Source organism: Rhinoderma darwinii, chromosome 3 (assembly GCF_050947455.1).
Source record: "Rhinoderma darwinii isolate aRhiDar2 chromosome 3, aRhiDar2.hap1, whole genome shotgun sequence".
Lineage (NCBI taxonomy): Eukaryota > Metazoa > Chordata > Amphibia > Anura > Rhinodermatidae > Rhinoderma > Rhinoderma darwinii.
In genome coordinates, this window is record NC_134689.1 from 79177837 (window position 1) to 79194932 (window position 17096).

General features: G+C 39.9%; 1 protein-coding gene across 1 annotated transcript in view; it reads left to right on the plus strand.

Moving 5' to 3' along the window:
• Positions 1-17096, plus strand: part of SLIT3 (slit guidance ligand 3) — a 761836-nt gene that overhangs the window by 609473 nt on the left and 135267 nt on the right. Inside the window, exon 15 of the mRNA XM_075856411.1 lies at positions 16437-16587. Within this exon, the coding sequence (XP_075712526.1) occupies positions 16437-16587 (151 nt within the window). The remainder of the gene's footprint in view (positions 1-16436; positions 16588-17096) is intronic.

The window sequence follows — 17096 nt, forward strand, 5'->3', positions numbered from 1 at the left end:
AGATACCACCCGGACGGTGGACACTCTTTTGGTCTCCATTCGGTGTATTCGTTGGGAGCATTCCTGGCGCATATGCCGAACGTGTTCACATAACGTGATGTGAACATAGCCTAATCTTGAGAAAAACACAATACCTTTAACAGGACGCAAAAACGTGCGAACCTAGCCTTAGAAGGACTTTCTAAAATATTGGACATTTTCACATCCAGTCAAATTGCAGGAAAACTATTACTTGTGGGTTTGCAACTTGTTCCTGGGGTAACATTTTTGCATTCGCACCATTGTAATTCTTTGCTTTGGATGGATCAGGTGATATGAGAGTAAAGATGGTTTTACACTGGCTGATGTTTTCCTGTTTTTACCTCCTTTAAAACGAGCGCCGATCATCCATACAAACGTCAGCTCCATTCAAACGCAGCAATGATCGTGAGTATGGGGACGTTGTTACTACGATCTTTCGTCCCCATGCCTTTGCATCGAGTCGGCAGCACATCTTCTGTTCACACAGTGAATGTGCTGCCGACTGGCGACCTTTTTTTTGGGCGACCAGATTGGCTCGTTGTTCAGCTGATCTTTTCCCTTTTTACACACGCACCAGACAGGCTACAACTATAAACCTCCAGTGTTAAAGAGGCTCTGTCACCACATTATAAGTGGCCTATATTGTACATGATGTGATCGGCGCTGTAATGTAGATTACAGCAATGTTTTTTATTTAGAAAAACGATCATTTTTGAAAGAGTTATGACCTATATTAGCTTTATGCTAATGAGTTTCTCAATGGACAACTGGGCGTGTTTAACTTTTTGACCAAGTGGGCGTTGTGGAGAGAAGTGTATCTACATCGCCGATCACATCATGTACAAGATAGGGCACTTATAATGTGGTGACAGAGCCTCTTTAAAGCAGGATTAACTGTACTAAAATATTAGTATTTTGTAGTATTCCCATTGCGTAGTAACTTTTTAATTTGTTTTAGTGCTATTGGTTGTTCAACAAATGTATCATGATTCTCAGCCTGATGCTGAATAAATGTAAATTACATGTGTGACATAGATGTGAGTGGACAGGTGACTTTCTGACAATGTCTAGGAGTCCATGCTTCTAAACGAACATCTCATATACCTGGAAAACTGGAAATTCCTCAGGTAACAAGCTACAAACCAATGTTATCTGCAATGAAAAACGGATCCACATTTTTAACATGGGACTTTTAAAGGAAAATACCATCTGAAAACCAAAAATAAGACGGTTATTAGTTTGTGGTAGTATGAGACAAATAAGCAGTAAACTCACGTTCTTAACTTTAAAATTCCTGCTCATGTTTTAGGGAGGGCTGACCGCATAAAGGGGCAGATTTACTATTCAAAAAGCACCAGAATTCTAACTATTTGAGACACTTTTTTTTTGCCGTGTTCGACAAGGTTTATGTCGGATTGCGGCTTGGCTTAAAAATGTGTCACCGTGCACCAAAATTGCGGCAAAATTTTGGCGCTAAAAACAGCTTAAACTAAGTCAACCAAGAGGTGGTATAAGGAAGAGAAAACTGTCTAACATGTCTAGATAGATGAACCCAATTTATCATACATCATGAACCATGCGCCTTTACGCTGTTCAAACCTAGACAGTGTTAGTAAATCAGCCCAATGTTCTCCATAACGACCAGCAAATAATGACCAGCTAATAATGTACTTTGTATATCAATGTCTTACAATTTTAAAGATCTCTGCTAGCTGTCAGTAAATGGAAATGTTCATTATTTACATTCTGTGGAATCTGTCTGAAAATCCAGTCTGACTTAATCCTGCTCACACATTTGCAGTGATTATTAGATACGAAATGAGCTGTGCACCAGTGTGTGCTGTACATGTTACTGAATGTAAGCAAGAGTGTTACCTTTCAGTGACATCGAGCACATATCTCGGAAATTGTGAGGAATTGGTATACAAAGTACACCAGAAAGTTGTATATCTTTTCATTATGCATTGATTAAGCTTCATGTCCAGAAAAACAGTACACCCCAGTAATAAAATAACTGATGCTATAAACATGCATTGATAGCACTGCTAGTCTTTAAAGGGGTTGTCCACTTTCTGAAAACTGATGACCTATCCAGCGGACATGATCGGTGCGTGTCTGACATCCGGACCCCTCACCGATCTGCAACTCCGGTTGCCTCCGTGCATTGGATGTTTGGAACGTGATGCAGTAGTTGGAGCCGGAAGAAGATGGCTCCAACCACTGCATAGCATCCGTTCGGCAGAACTGCAGCTCTGCTCCTATTCACTTGAATAGGTGCCGAGCTGCAATACTACAGCTCGGCCGCTATTCTTTGACCGGAGCCACCTGCTTCCGGCAACATCGTCCGGCAGCCGTTGTGGCGGATCGGTGCGTGCTACGTTGGTCGGACACGCACTGATCATATACTGATGACCTATCCAGTGGATTAATTTGTAATCAACTATTTCCATTACAAAGTATCTTGTATTTCACATACTAGGCAACTTCCTATTTTTGTTTTAAGGTAGTATTTTCCTGTAAAGCGAATTTCTTCCTTTTAACATTATGGGGCAGATTTACTAAGGCTGTATAAGATTTAGACAGCGTAAACAGGGGAGCAAAAAGATGAGCATTTTGGCGCATGTAAGAGCATTGTATGCCATGCCCCCTTTTTACTAAGCCATGCAAGGCTAGACTCTTTTGAAAGTGAGGCGCAAATATCTGTTTCATTTTTTGCGTAAATTAATAATACTTTTGCATGATTTAGTATTCGCCAAAATAAGTTAAACTTAGGCCAGAATTCTGGTGCAACTAGAATAGTAGATCTGTCTCTGAAGTTTTTAGGCCCAACATTTTGTGCTGATTTGTCTCCTAACAAATTGTTTAACTCTATTTTTCTGATACGGTAGTACAAGTCCATTCTATCAATCTATATTTAAATGATAAAATTCTTGTAGCCACCACTAGGGGAGTTTAGAATCTTACTGAATAGTGTTTTATTATTGAGCTAAATGCATTGACAGTATGCACTAAGCTCCCCCTACTGATGGCTGCAGGCATCTAGAATTATAGCATTTATCTCTATGCAAGGGATTTGGAGCTTAGTATCGGGAAAAACTGAGCTCCAACCACTGTATAGATATATTCTGAAATTAATCAGAACTGAATTTCGGATCTATTTAAAGATATTCAGAGTTCAGGGCTTGAAAGTTGTTTTTGTTTGTGACATTATATAATTTTTCTTTAAGGCTTACATGTCCAGGAAAAGCAAATTGATATACTGACAGTATTATTCCATTGCATCTATAACTAACAAATCCAAAAACAGGCTGTTTCCTAAATGATAATCCATGGGAGTTGTCTCTTTAGTGGAAGGGGTCAGCTGTCTTCGGTCTACAGCTTGTTCTCTTCCATGCTTCTCTTCACATCTTTCTTTCTCTAGTGCTGCTTAACACTGGCTATGACTCTTAATGAGGTTTTCCTTTGTGCTTGATCTAACCATGTGGTAGAACAATACAAATTGAACATGGTTCTGTCAAGCACCATGGAAGGCCACATACTTTCCTGCCACATGGCATGCTGGGATTCTTCTGCTTTTAAAAGGTGAGAAATGCATTTTAAGAAAAAATTAAATAAAGTAAAAACAATTTATTATAACCTCTAAAAATATCTCTATGAATTTAGGTGTAATTGCACTAAATATGAAGTCATAAAAAACATAATATACAATTACTCCTAAAATTATAGAGATATTTTTAGAGGTTATAATAAGTTGTTTTTACTTTATGATCATGTAATTGTTATTTGGTTGCTACATTTGTTGACTTGTGACAAGACTTGCTTGCTCATATTTGGCATTCATTTATCAGTTACACCCCAGGTTAAAGTGGATGTTTTTGCAACCAAAAATAAAATGTTTTAAGAACATAAAATGACTACCATTGCAGATGAAGCAGAGCTATATTTTATTTTTCATTTTTAGTACATTTTTTGGTTTGGGCATTTGGTTAGTAAAGTAGATTTACCTTGCATCTAGAGAACACCAAACTCACCACATCTACATTGACCAACTCAGTTCTACTGTGTCTGTATAAGGAGGAGAACACACATGCTGTGGCGTATGGGTGCACGATTTTGCTGGTAATACCACAGTTTTACTGGCAAAATTGTGCGGTCACTTGTTACCCATGTGGGTGTGACTTCGTCAGCCTGAGGCTGCCACGTTGTGTGTTCTCCCCCTTAGGGCAAGGTCCATTATTGACTTGGTTCACATTGTGGTTGTGTGTAATATTAAAGGGCTTTTCCCACTCTTAACTTTTATGGCATGGCACCTTGGCAATGAGCCATAAAAGTCTCATAAGTGAGGATGCAACTTGTGGATCACGAGAAAAAAAGGTCCCCCCGGCCTCCCAATTGAGGTGTGTGTGTGTGTGGCTATATGCCTGTAGAAAAGGCATGTGAGCGCCCATTCTCTAAGCAGGAGCTGTAACATCTCCTGTACTTAGAGAAGCCTTTTGAGTACATCTGGGAGCAGAAAAAAATCCGACCCCAATTGTTTAACCCTTTGATTGCCGCGTTCCATGACCGCGGCATGATCAAAGGGGACTCCCCTCTTCAACGTTTACGGTGACGCCATTAGAGATTGGAGGATCCCTTCTGCAGTCAGCCCTGGGGTCCTAGCAGCCTGTGTCACAGTGTAATGTTACATACAAGAGTATGCTAATACATTATAAATAAAAAATAGAAAGTTATAAGCAAAGTTCTCCCTTCATCGGATTAAAAACAAATGTAACAAAAACAAAAATGTCCCAAAAATTATTTTGCATAAAATACATTTTATTGTCCATACAGAAGATAAAAACAAAATATCTACACATGTTCGGTATCTACATGACCATAATAACATGAAGAATTCATTTAACTGGTTATTATCATGAAACATGAACGGGATAAAAAATAACCAAAATAAAATGAGCTTTTTCCAATATTCACGGCACAAAAATAAATGATATAACTTATACAGTATAATTTTTCTACCATCGAACAATGCAAAAAAAAAACGTTTCCCGCATAAAATATGGCCTCATACAGCAATGTCAATGAAAAAGTTATGGCTCCTAAAAGGCAGAGGGGCAAAAATGGAAAAATTTAGCTGGTCATTATGTGGTTAAAAACCATAATCACATCATGTATAATATAACCTACATAGAAAGATAAGTGACTTTGTAGATACATTACTTAGGCTAAGTTCACATCTTGTTTTTACTGTACGACTGACGTGCACATTTTGACATGAAAAACAGTGTTTAAACGTGTACCACATCGTGTATATTGATTTCTATGGTCAGGACGGATGCCCTAATGGTGTAGTTTGTGCATACGTTTTGTGTGCTTACGTTCTATCCTTTTTTTTTTTCCATGTCCTGATAAGCGTAGTCTACTAAGCTTTTCCGTACTTTTCCAAAACGTATACCAGACGTATACGTCTTTATTTGTATTGAATTCAATGGCGATGTATGGACGACGTACAGTATGCAATATTAAACGCCACGTTTGCATACGTAAAACATATACGTTTTTGTCACCATATATGGGAAATCTTGACTTTACAAAGTTTGATTTAGATCAAGGACAAAAAAATTTATACTACAAAAAAGCGTAAGCATAAGTTACAAATGTATACGTTTTTGTAACTTTAAAAACGTAAACGTCGTCGTATACCACAAAAATGTGCACAAAACGAGATGTGAACTTAGTACTCAGGTACAGCCTGTATTATAGCCCAGAGCTGTATTCACAGTTTGGTTGTTTTGTATTATACACCGTACCACAACCACACACAAAAAAAAAATACATGGAAAACCACGCATTCTCTGTACAAATACATCCATTGCGCCTGTGCAGTCCTTCCATTGGGTTTTACAGCTAATGAAAGATACTGCGCATGCCCAGTATGAAGGGATCAATGTAAATAAAAAGTAGGAGGACAACAGACAAGGTATAACCAGCTATAACAATTGGAAAAAGAAAAAAGTTGTTATGGTGGGGGATTATTTTTCCCCTACAGCAAAAAAAGTGGTAGGGGGAAAAAAAAATTAGATCTCGGAAAACCCCTTTAACCCCTTAAGGACGCAGCCTAGTTTTGGCCTTAAGGCTCAGAGCCCATTTTTCAAATCTGACATATTTCACTTTATGTGGTAATAACGTCGGAATGCTTAAACCTACCCAAGCGATTCTGAGATTGTTTTCTCGTGACACATTGGGCTTCATGTTCGTGGTAAAATTTGGTCGATATATTCAGTGTTTATTGGTGAAAAATTGCAAAATTTAGAGAAAATTTTGAAAAAATTGCATTTTTCAGAATTTAAATGCATCTGCTTGTAAAACAGACGGTTATACCACCCAAAATAGTTACTAGTTCACATTTCCCATATGTCTACTTTAGATTGGCATCGTTTTTTGAACTTTCTTTTATTTTTCTTGGACGTTACAAGGCTTAGAACATAAACAGCAATTTCTCATATTTTTAAGAAAATTTCAAAAGCCTTTTTTTTAAGGTACCTCTTGAGTTCTGAAGTGGCTTTGTGGGGCCTATGTATTAGAAACCCTGATAAAACACCCCATTTTAAAAACTAGACCCCTCAAAGTATTCAAAACAGCAGTTATAAAGTTTTTTAACCCTTCAGGCATTTCACAGGAATTAAAGCAAAGTGGAGGTGAAATTTGCAAATTTCATTTTTCTTGCTGAATTTCAATTATATTCATTTTTTTTTCTGTAACAAAGAAGCTTTTACCAGAGAAACACTACTATATATGTATTGTCCAGATTCTTCCGTTTTTAGAAATGTCCCACATGTGGCCCTACTGCGCTCGTGGACTAAAAGACAAGCCCTAGAAGCAAAGAAGCACCTAGTGCATTTTGAGTCCTCTTTTTTATTAGAATATATTTTAGGCAGCATGCCAGGTTTGAAGAGGTGTTGAGGTGTCAAAACAGTAGGAATCCCCCAATAGTGACCCCATTTTGTAAACTACACCCCTCAAGGAATTCATTTAGGGTTGTTGTTACCATTTTGACCGCACATTTTTTTCACAGCACGTATTTGAATTGGGCTCTGAAATGAAAAAAATGTCATTTTTTCCAATAAAATGTCATTTGTGATCAAAATTTCTTATTTTCACAGGGAACAAAATACCCCATTTTGTTGCCCAATTTGTCCTTAGTGTGGCAGTACCCCATTTGTGGTGATAAACTGCCGTTTGGGCCCATGGGAGGGCTCAGAAGGAAAGGAGCGCTATATGTTTGTTGGAGTCCAGATTTTGTTGGATTGGTTTTCGGGTGCCATGTCGCATTTGCAGAGCCTCAGAGGTATCAAAGCAATGGAAACCCACCAAAAGTGACCCCATTTTGGAAACTACACCCCTCAAGGAATTCATTTATGGTTGTTGTTAGCATTTTGACCGCACAGTTTTTTCACAGCACCTATTTCAATTGGGCTGTGACATTAAAAAAATGACATTTTTTCCAATAAGATGTAATTTTTTACCAAAATTTCTTATTTTCACAGGGAACAAAATACTCAATTTTGTTGCCCAATTTCTCCTGAGTGCATCAATACCCCATTTGTGGCAATAAACTGCCGTTTGGGCCCATGGGAGGCCTCAGAAGGGAAGGAGCGCTGTGTGTTCTTTGGAGTACAGATTTTGCTGGTTTGGTTTTCGTGTGCCATGTCGCATTTGCAGAGCCCCAGAGGTATCAAAGCAATGGAAACCCACCAGAAGTGACCCCATTTTGGAAACTACACCCCTCAAGGAATTCATTTATGGGTAATGTGACCATTTAGACGCCATAGTTTCTTCACAGAACTTATTTGAATTGGGCTGGGAATTAAAAAAAAATATATTTTTTCCAATAATATGTCATTTTAGCTCAAAAATTCTTATTTTCACAAGAAATAAAATACTCAATTTTGTTGCCCAATTTGTCCTGAGTGCGGCAATACCCCATTTGTGGTGATAAACTGCCGTTTGGGCCCATGGGAGGGCTCAGAAGGAAAGGACCACCATTTGGCCTACTCGGGATTTTCTAGTGCGAAGTCATGTATGCAGAAGCCCCTGAGGTACCAGTACAGTTGAAACCCGCAAGAAGTGACCCCGTTTTAAAAACTACACCCTTAAGGCATTCATCTAGAGGTGTAGTGACCATTTTGACCGGAGACCTACACCCCATAAACTGTAATGTGGGTTCTCCCGGGTATGGCAATACCCTACATGTGGCTGTTATCAGCTGCCTGGACACACAGCAGGGCCCAGAGGGGAAAGACGAGGGGGGATAAGCTGTGCGGAGTGCATCAGGGTAAGTAAAATTGGGCTAAATTATAAACCAAGGGATGTATGATAAATTTTAAAACACTTTCATACAGAGCTCTGGTTATTCGGGACACGTGTCACATTGATATATTGTGTCCTCCCTTATCCCCCTCTTATAGCAGACTTTGCACCTCGTTTGACTTTTTCCCTTCTTGCCAGTTTGGGGAACTTCCCCTGGAAAGTGTTGCCCTGGTACGATGCGTGTGGGCTCGCTTCCAGAAGTACTGGGTGCCCCCCCTTCTTGGTCCCTAAAGATTAGGTTCTTGATAATCACCTCTTGAAATTCCAGGAAAGTTCCCGTCTGGCCTGCACATCGACGTAGCACGTACGCATTGTACAATGCCATCTGTATGATGTGCCCGGCCAGCTTCTTATACCACACCGCATGGCGCTGTAGGGCTTCAGGGCTTGATCTTACAAGTCCATCACTCCCATGTACCTATTGTAGTCCAGGATGCAGTCTGGTTTGGGGGTGGCCTTTCCTTCATATATCCTAAACCGGTAGGTATACCCTGATGCACTCTCACAGCTTATACATCTTCACGCCATACCTTGCCCTCTTACCCGGCAGGTACTCGCGGAATTGAACCCTCCCTTTAAAATGTACCAGGGACTCATCAATAGAAATACACTTCTCGAGGGTGTATGCTTGGGAAAACCGGGCACTGGAACGGTCTAATAGGTGTCTCCGTTTAGACAAACGGTCAAAACTGGGGTCATCTCGGGGTGGGCACGGCTCATTATCAGTATAATGTAAGAAGCGAAGTATTGCCTCATTTATTAATTTTTTTAGGTTCCAGTTCAGTTCTGAAGTTGCTTTGAGGGGCCCATATATTAGAAACCCCTATCAAATACCCCATTTTAGAAACTAGACCCCTCAAAGTATTCACAACAGCATGTAGAAAGTTTATGAACCCTTTAGGTGTTTCACAAAAATTTAGAGCAAAGTAGAGGTGAAATTTACATTTTTTTTTTGTCAGAAAATCCTCTTTATACCATTTTTTTTATAACACAAAAGGATATATCAGAGAAACGCAACTCAATACGTATTGCCCAGATTCTGCAGTTTAGAGAAATATCCCACATGTGGCCCTCGGGGGGTAATGGACTGAAGAACCGGCCTCCGAAGCAAAGGAGCACCTAGTGGATTTTGAGCCCTCTTTTTTATTAGGCACCATGTCCGGTTTGAAGAGGTCTTGTGGTACCAAAACATTGGGAACTCCCCAAAAGTGACCCCAATTTGGAAACTAGACCCCTTGAGGAATCCATTGTAGTTTTCTTGGGGTGCATGCGGCTTTTTGATCAGTTTTTATTCTATTTTTAGGTGGCGTGGTGACTAAAAAACAGCAATTCTACTATTTTTTTTTTTTCGTTTTTTTTTACAGCGTTCACCGTGCGCTATAAATGACATATTCACTTTATTCTGCGGGGCGATACGATTACGGCGATACCAGATGTTTATAGGTTTTTTTTATGTCTTATGGCGTTTGCACAATAAAATACGTTTTGTAAACAATCATTCACTTTTTGTGTTACCTTATTCTAAGAGCCATAACGTTTTTATTTTTCAATCAATAAAGCCGTGCGAGGACTTATTTTTTGCGTAACGAACTGTAGTTTTGATCAGTACCATTTTTAGGTGCATGCGACTTTTTGATCTCTTTTTATTCCATTTTTTGGGAGGTGAAGTGACCAAAGAATTGTGATTGTGGTTCGGTTTATTATTATTTTATTTTACGGCGTTCACCGTGCGGGATAAATAATGTAATAATTTTGTAGTTCAGGCCGTTACGGACGCGGCGATACCAATTATGTATAGTTTATTTGTTTGTTTATATATTTTTATTAATAATAAAGGACTGATAAGGGAAAAGGGGGGATTTTTACTTTTATTACTTTTAAATCTTTTATTTTCTAATTTTTACACATCTTTTTTTAACTTTTTTTTCACTTTATTACTTTGTCCCACTAGGGGACATGAGGGCAGGAGGCTCTGATCGCTATTCTAATACACTGCACTACATGCGTAGTGCAGTGTATTAGAACTGTCAGCTACTCACTGACAGCAAGCATAGTGGGTCCTGACGTTGTCAGGACCCACTAGGCTTCCGTCTATGGCATAGCCGGACGCCATTGTTTGGTGTCCGGTTGCCATAGTCACCATCGCCGGCCACTATCGCGTAGCAGGCCGGCGATGGCAGCTTAACCCCTAAAAAGCCGCGATCTCTATAGAACGCGGCTTTTAAGGGGTTAATCAGCGGGGACACAGCGATCGGTCCCCGCTGTAGGAGCTGTGACAGCTGCTGAACAAGACAGCAGCGTCACAGCTCCTGTATGTGTCGGGAGGACGGCCGAAACGGCCGTTACTCCCGTGACGTACTATTACGTCATGGAGCGCGAACGATACAGCTGCCATGACGTAATAGTACGTCAAGGAGCGGGAAGGGGTTAAGTATTCCATTCCACACTATCGGAAATTTGTGTGTGTGTGTGTGTGTGTGTGTGTGTGTGTGTGTGTGTGTATACGTATACTCCTCATTATTGAAATTGCAATAAACCGTAAGATTATGCAGATCGAGGAAGTAGCAAGTGTCACTAAGATCTGCAAATTAGCAAATTTTGAAGCACCTACACCTATCTCCAATCTGTGGCATGTGGGAGGGGCATAAAAGCCAGATTGAAAGCAAAGTTTTTTAGCCACATGAAGCCTCAAAAATCGGATCAACTGGTGTGGGATGACTGTGTGATGCCTCCTGTTTGTAGATGTACCAGTTATCTCAACTTGTCGCAAACTTAGAGGAACAGAATCCTTGAACTGAGAGACCTTGGTTTATCACTCCGGCAGATCGCTACGCGCTTAGACCAAGATGTCCCCAATGTTCATCGTTGCGTGTCACGTAGGTTGGTAGAACAACGTGAACGGGAATGACAGCGAGAGGTGCGTGGAGGCATATCCCTGCACGGACAGATCGTCTGATTGGAAGAATGGCGCATAGTGATCCATTCTGTACTGCAAGTGAAATTGGACATCATATCCTAAGCCTAAGCAACCAGTGTCGACACAAACCATCAGAAGGCATTTACATGACATTGGGCTACGAACCAGATGTCCATCTACAGGTGTTCCATTGACCACACTCCAGCGCTCTAAAAGGCTATCATGGTACACAGCAATAATAAAGAAGTATTGGGCACACAAGTTTGAAGTTTCTTGAAAATCTTGAATTTTTATTTCATCAAAAAGTTGATGCCAGAGGTTTAGTGCGTGCGACGTTTCGGGCGTAACTTAGACCTTCATCGGGCACTATGTCCTTCTGGTTGCTGGTATATCCAGCCGTTAGCGCTACGTTTTTAATGGCGGCTGACCGCTGCATACTGCGCCATATGCAAGGGGGAAATGTCTTTTACTTTTGGTTTTCAAAAATTCTATAAAAATATTTAATTGAAAAACAAACAAACACTTTTGTATATCCATGCCTCGATGGGTCATAGCTGTTTTGTCACTACAACGGGAGCCTACACAATATAAGGCAGGTGGTTTTAATGTTATGGCAAAACGGGGTACACATACAATATATGTGTGTGTGTGTGTGTGTGTGTGTGTGTGTGTATTATATTTTTTTCATGAAATAATAAAACAGTCATTGTTGGACAGAATAGATAATATTCTCTGAATATTTAGTGCTAATTTCAGGACTAAATCTAGTTGTATATGTTTGTTTGGATGCCTGAAAATTGTTAACATTTTGCATTATACTTCAGCTGAAGTTTTAAGATGGAAGTAGTAATGTTATCCTTCAATATCACCTTCGCCATCTCATTAAGACTGATTCTTTATGATGGACGCAATAATATTTCAAAATACATTGTTTCATTGGGTCCTCGCTTGAATCCTATGAACTGCTTAAGTCTCTGCTGTAAAACACAGATAAAATATTGCACGGGCTGATGAACGCACACATTCAACTAGTCCTGTATTTCACATTAGTTCCCCTTATGGGAGTAAGTTAATAGACCAGCCACCTGTCAGTACTTTCAAGGCTCATGTTCACATAGTAAATTTTATTGTCATATTGGCAGTTGATTTTTGCTATCCTGTAGAGTAATAGCGTTTTTTTTGTGTTTAACATAAAAATGTTGTTTATAATGTTTATATGCTTAAGTGATCATTTTTTTTCTAAGTAATTTCGTTATAAATTAGATTTTTGTTATGGATATAGCTTACAACTATGCTTGAATTTACTATCTACTTCATTGGTAATAAATGTTAGATTGGCAGGGGTCCCATCGTCACTCCATACAAACTCTTCCCCACTACAGCTGTGTAAGACAAGATGATGGAGAACCAGGGTCTTCCCTTCTAGCAATAATGGTAGTCCCACTAGTTAGTGTAGTGCAGGGGCTGCGGAGTGTCAGTCCCTGCAGCAGTTTAGATCTGGAAACATACCGTAGGTTAGAGGTGCCTAAAGTCCCATTCTCTTTTGCGCCCAAGCATCAACCTCAGAATAAGTAAATCCATGCTTTGAGGAGGGAGTTTGGTGGCAGAACCCCTCTACGTTTTTCATCTCATAGCTGTGTAATCGGCAGGGGACAATCTAATTCTTCTATCTCGGTCAAAGACTGAAAATGCACCCCAAATCACCCCCAAATAAACAAGTGTTATTTTAAGATACAGACTTTGTTAAATTGAAGAAACCTTGCAATATAGAAAAACTGTGGCTGGTGGGTTATAGGGGAGGCTTATAGCGACCCTTTGGACCCAGGACAAAATTATAAATGTGATGGGGTATATAGAGTTATATTACCTGGTGCCCTCCAGTTGCATCCCTCTGCCATGAATCCGCCGCTTTGGGGTCCCCTCTGTGTTGTCCCAAAATGTCCGCAGCGCTTCACAGTTTGAGTCTAAGACATCCATGATTGAGGGGGGGGGGCAACTGGAGGGCACCAGATAATACCCAGTTATATTTAAAATGTTGTTGCAGAACTGGAGGGTCGCTTTAATTCTATATTGTGTAGAGTTCTTTTTGACTCTTCATATGTAACAGTAGTTATCACTTTACATTCACAGGTCTGTATTGCACTTTAGTGATGCATGGAACAGCAGTATTTGTAATGGCATTTATCTCAATCTCTGCACATGCCACGGTAGATTAAAAGAACAAAGAATTCTAGTTAGGTATATCTAATAAGAAAGTCTTATGATTTATTAATGTGTTAAGGGATTATGTTTAAAAATTGTGGTCAGAAGATAGTGAGCCAAAATGAGTTAAATTCTCAACAGGCATATATAAATAGACACTAACAGTTGTGTATAGCTCAAGAATGCCAATGATATGAAAATGATTGTGATATATTTGTGCCTACTTAAAGGAGCATTATTCTCTAGCATGTTGATAGAAATTGCACTAATTTGAACATTGGTTAAATGCAGATAAGCATAAAGGCCCGTTTACACGGCAACCCTGTGATGCGATCGGAGACAGGGGGAACCCTCTGCAGTTCAGCTCTGGGGCACCTAGAGAGGACCCCAAGGCTGTTAGGACACACTATGTGTAGCACACCAACAGCAGCCTGTGTCATAGTGAGCCAGTGTAATAAACTAGTATGCTAATACATTAGAAGTAAAAAATAAAGTTGTTAAAATGTTATCCCTTCATGGGATTTAAAAAAATAATAATTAACAAAAATAAATAAAGAAATGTCTACAAAAAAAGCCATTATTTAGAATAAAATATATTTTATTGCCCATACATTACATAAAACCAAAAACCTAAACATATTAGTTATCTACACGATCGTAATAACCTCAAGAGTTAATTTATGGTCTAAAACATAAACAAACAAACAGTGCTGAAAATCACTTATTTTCCATATTCACGCTGCAAAAATAAATTACGGAAATTACACAGTAATTTATTTGTACCCCCAAACTGCGCAGGGAAAAATAACATTATCTCCCCCATAAAACAAGGCCTCATATAGCCAGGTCAATGAAAATAATAAAAATGTTTTGGCTGCTGGAATGCAGAGAGGGAAAAACAAAAAATTATAGCTGGTCATTAAAGGGGTTGGCCAGGGAAAAATATTTTCTATAAAGTGTCCCCCAGCCACGATTTGCCTTCCCTAAAACCCCCTACATACTTTCTAACCAGTTTCTGTTTGATCTCCATCGGCACTGCTGCTCTTTCTGTTTGTTTACATCTCTTGCTTCTGGTCCTGGCTGTTTCCTGTCTTGTAACCCACCATCCCCATGATCTCTTGCTGCATCTGAGGAGACAGCTTGCATCTCCCCTTCCTCCCTCCACAGAATCTCTGCTATTTGCATACTGCCACGCCCCTCTATGTCCACAGGTCATTCCCTGCTCTAATTACAGTCACCCAGCTACCTGCACTGTCACACACACCCTGTAATAATCACACAGGGGGGATGGGGGTTATATACAGAGATGATGATGGTTATATACAGGGATTTTGAGGGTAATACACAGATGTTGTGGTTATACACATGGATGATGGGGTTATAAACAGGGATGATGATTTAATACACAGAGATGATGGGGGTTATACACAGGGATGATATAACACCATCATACCTGTCTACAACCTATATGTAACCCCCATCATCTCTGTGTATTACCTAATCATCCCTGTATATAACCCCGATCATCCCTGTTTATTACCCCATCATCCCTGTGTATTACCTCATCATCCGTGTATTACCTCATCAGCCCTGTATGTAACCCCCATCATCCCTGTATATAACCCCCACTGCCTGTAAATGTAGTTGATGAAGCACCGTGCCTTTCTCAGCCGGAAGTGCTGGCTGAGCAAAGACACGGAACGTCACAGGAAATGTAAAATTTACTCTCGTGTGGTCACGTGACCGCAGATCAGAACAGAGTAGCGCTGCCACAGATAAACAGACAGCAAACCGTATATTAGAAATGTCTAATTAAATTAAAATATAAATAAAATGTATTCCTGGACAACCCCTTTAAGGCCTTTTTAGACCTGGTCATTAAGGAGTTAATAGACTACACATTGATATCTTATGCATAGTAGAATATAACGTAGGTTACAGTAGGGCTCTACCATTCACTATATATCGCTGGACGTGAGCCAGTGACGTCATCGCGCCTGCCTGCGCCTAGCTGCACAGACCAGAGATGCAAAGGGATCCTCCAATCGTCATTGGAACGGGGTTAGGTGAGTATGTATATTATTTTTATCAGGCACTATTGGGGCAGCTGTGGGGGCATAATACAGCATGGGGGCAGCTATTGGGGACTTTATACTGTGTGTGTATATATGGGGCGGTTATGGGGGCATTATACTGTGTAAGGGCAGCTATAGGCGCATTATACTGCATTGAAGTTAGTAATAGGGGCATTTTACTATGTATAGGCAGCTATGGGGGCATTATACTGTGGGGAGGGCAGTTATGGGGCGTAATACTGTGTGGAGGCCAGTTATGGGCAGCATTATATGGTGTGGAGGAGAGTTATGGGGACGTTACACTGTGGTTGCAGCTATGAGGGGCATTATACTCTGTGGGGGCAACTATGGGGGCATTATACTCTGTGGCGGGCAGATATAGGGGCATTATAATGTGTGGGGGCAGCTATGGGGCATTATACTGTGGGGAGTACTATGGGGGCAATATACTGTATGGGGGCAGTGTCGGGGTATATTATATACAGTAGTATACAGCAGGCTCAGGGGATAAATATTATTTCAATGGCCTAGCATGCAAATAGGGGGTGTGTTATGCAAAAGGGGTGAGGTCTAAATAATCATTCATTATTTGTAATCGTGGTTACATGTTCAATTAATCGTGATGTTGATTTAGGTCATAATTAGCCAGCCCTAGGTTACAGTGATATTACAGTACTAGATTGACCTATAACAGCAACTTCATCTTGACTTTCAATATTTCAAAATGTTTTCTCTTTCCTTTCTCTGGTTTTATTTAATGTTACAAAGATTTCTGCTGGCTACCTGCTGATGCTCATAAGTGCTTAAGGTGCAGTCTAACAGCTTCATTTGACAAATTAATTAATTTCCCACAGGCTCAGAAGATTACAGAAGCAAGTTCAGTGGGGATTGTTTCATGGATCTTGTTTGTCCAGAAAAATGTCGCTGTGAAGGAACAATTGTTGACTGCTCTAATCAAAAACTCACCCGAATACCCAGTTATCTGCCAGAGTATACGACAGATCTGTAAGTTTAAAGAATGTCACTTCTATCTCTAAACTATAAATACTAATTTATTATTTATTTCATTATGCTGCGCTGTACAGAATCTACAATCTAAATTCCCTATTGATATGTTTTCGGGGTGTGGGAGGAAACCGGAGTACCCGGAGGAGACCCACGCAAACTCCATGCAGATGTTGTCCTTGGTTGGATTTGAACCCAGGACCCCAGCGCTGCAAGGCAACAGTGATAATTTAATTTAAAGGTGCTGTCTCAGATTAGAAACCAGAATCTACTCTTTATTCCAGAAACAGCGCCACTCTTGTCCATTGGTTGTGTCTGGTACTGTAGCTTACCTATTTTCTTACATGTTATTTCATCTATGATATCCCATCCCATGAAAGTAGTGCATGCCAAAATTTATTATGGGCTATGCTCCAGGAAAGAAAGAAATGTTCATGCAGCCAATATATAATATATGTGTGTGTGTGTGTGTATGTGTGTGTATATGTATATATATATATATATATATA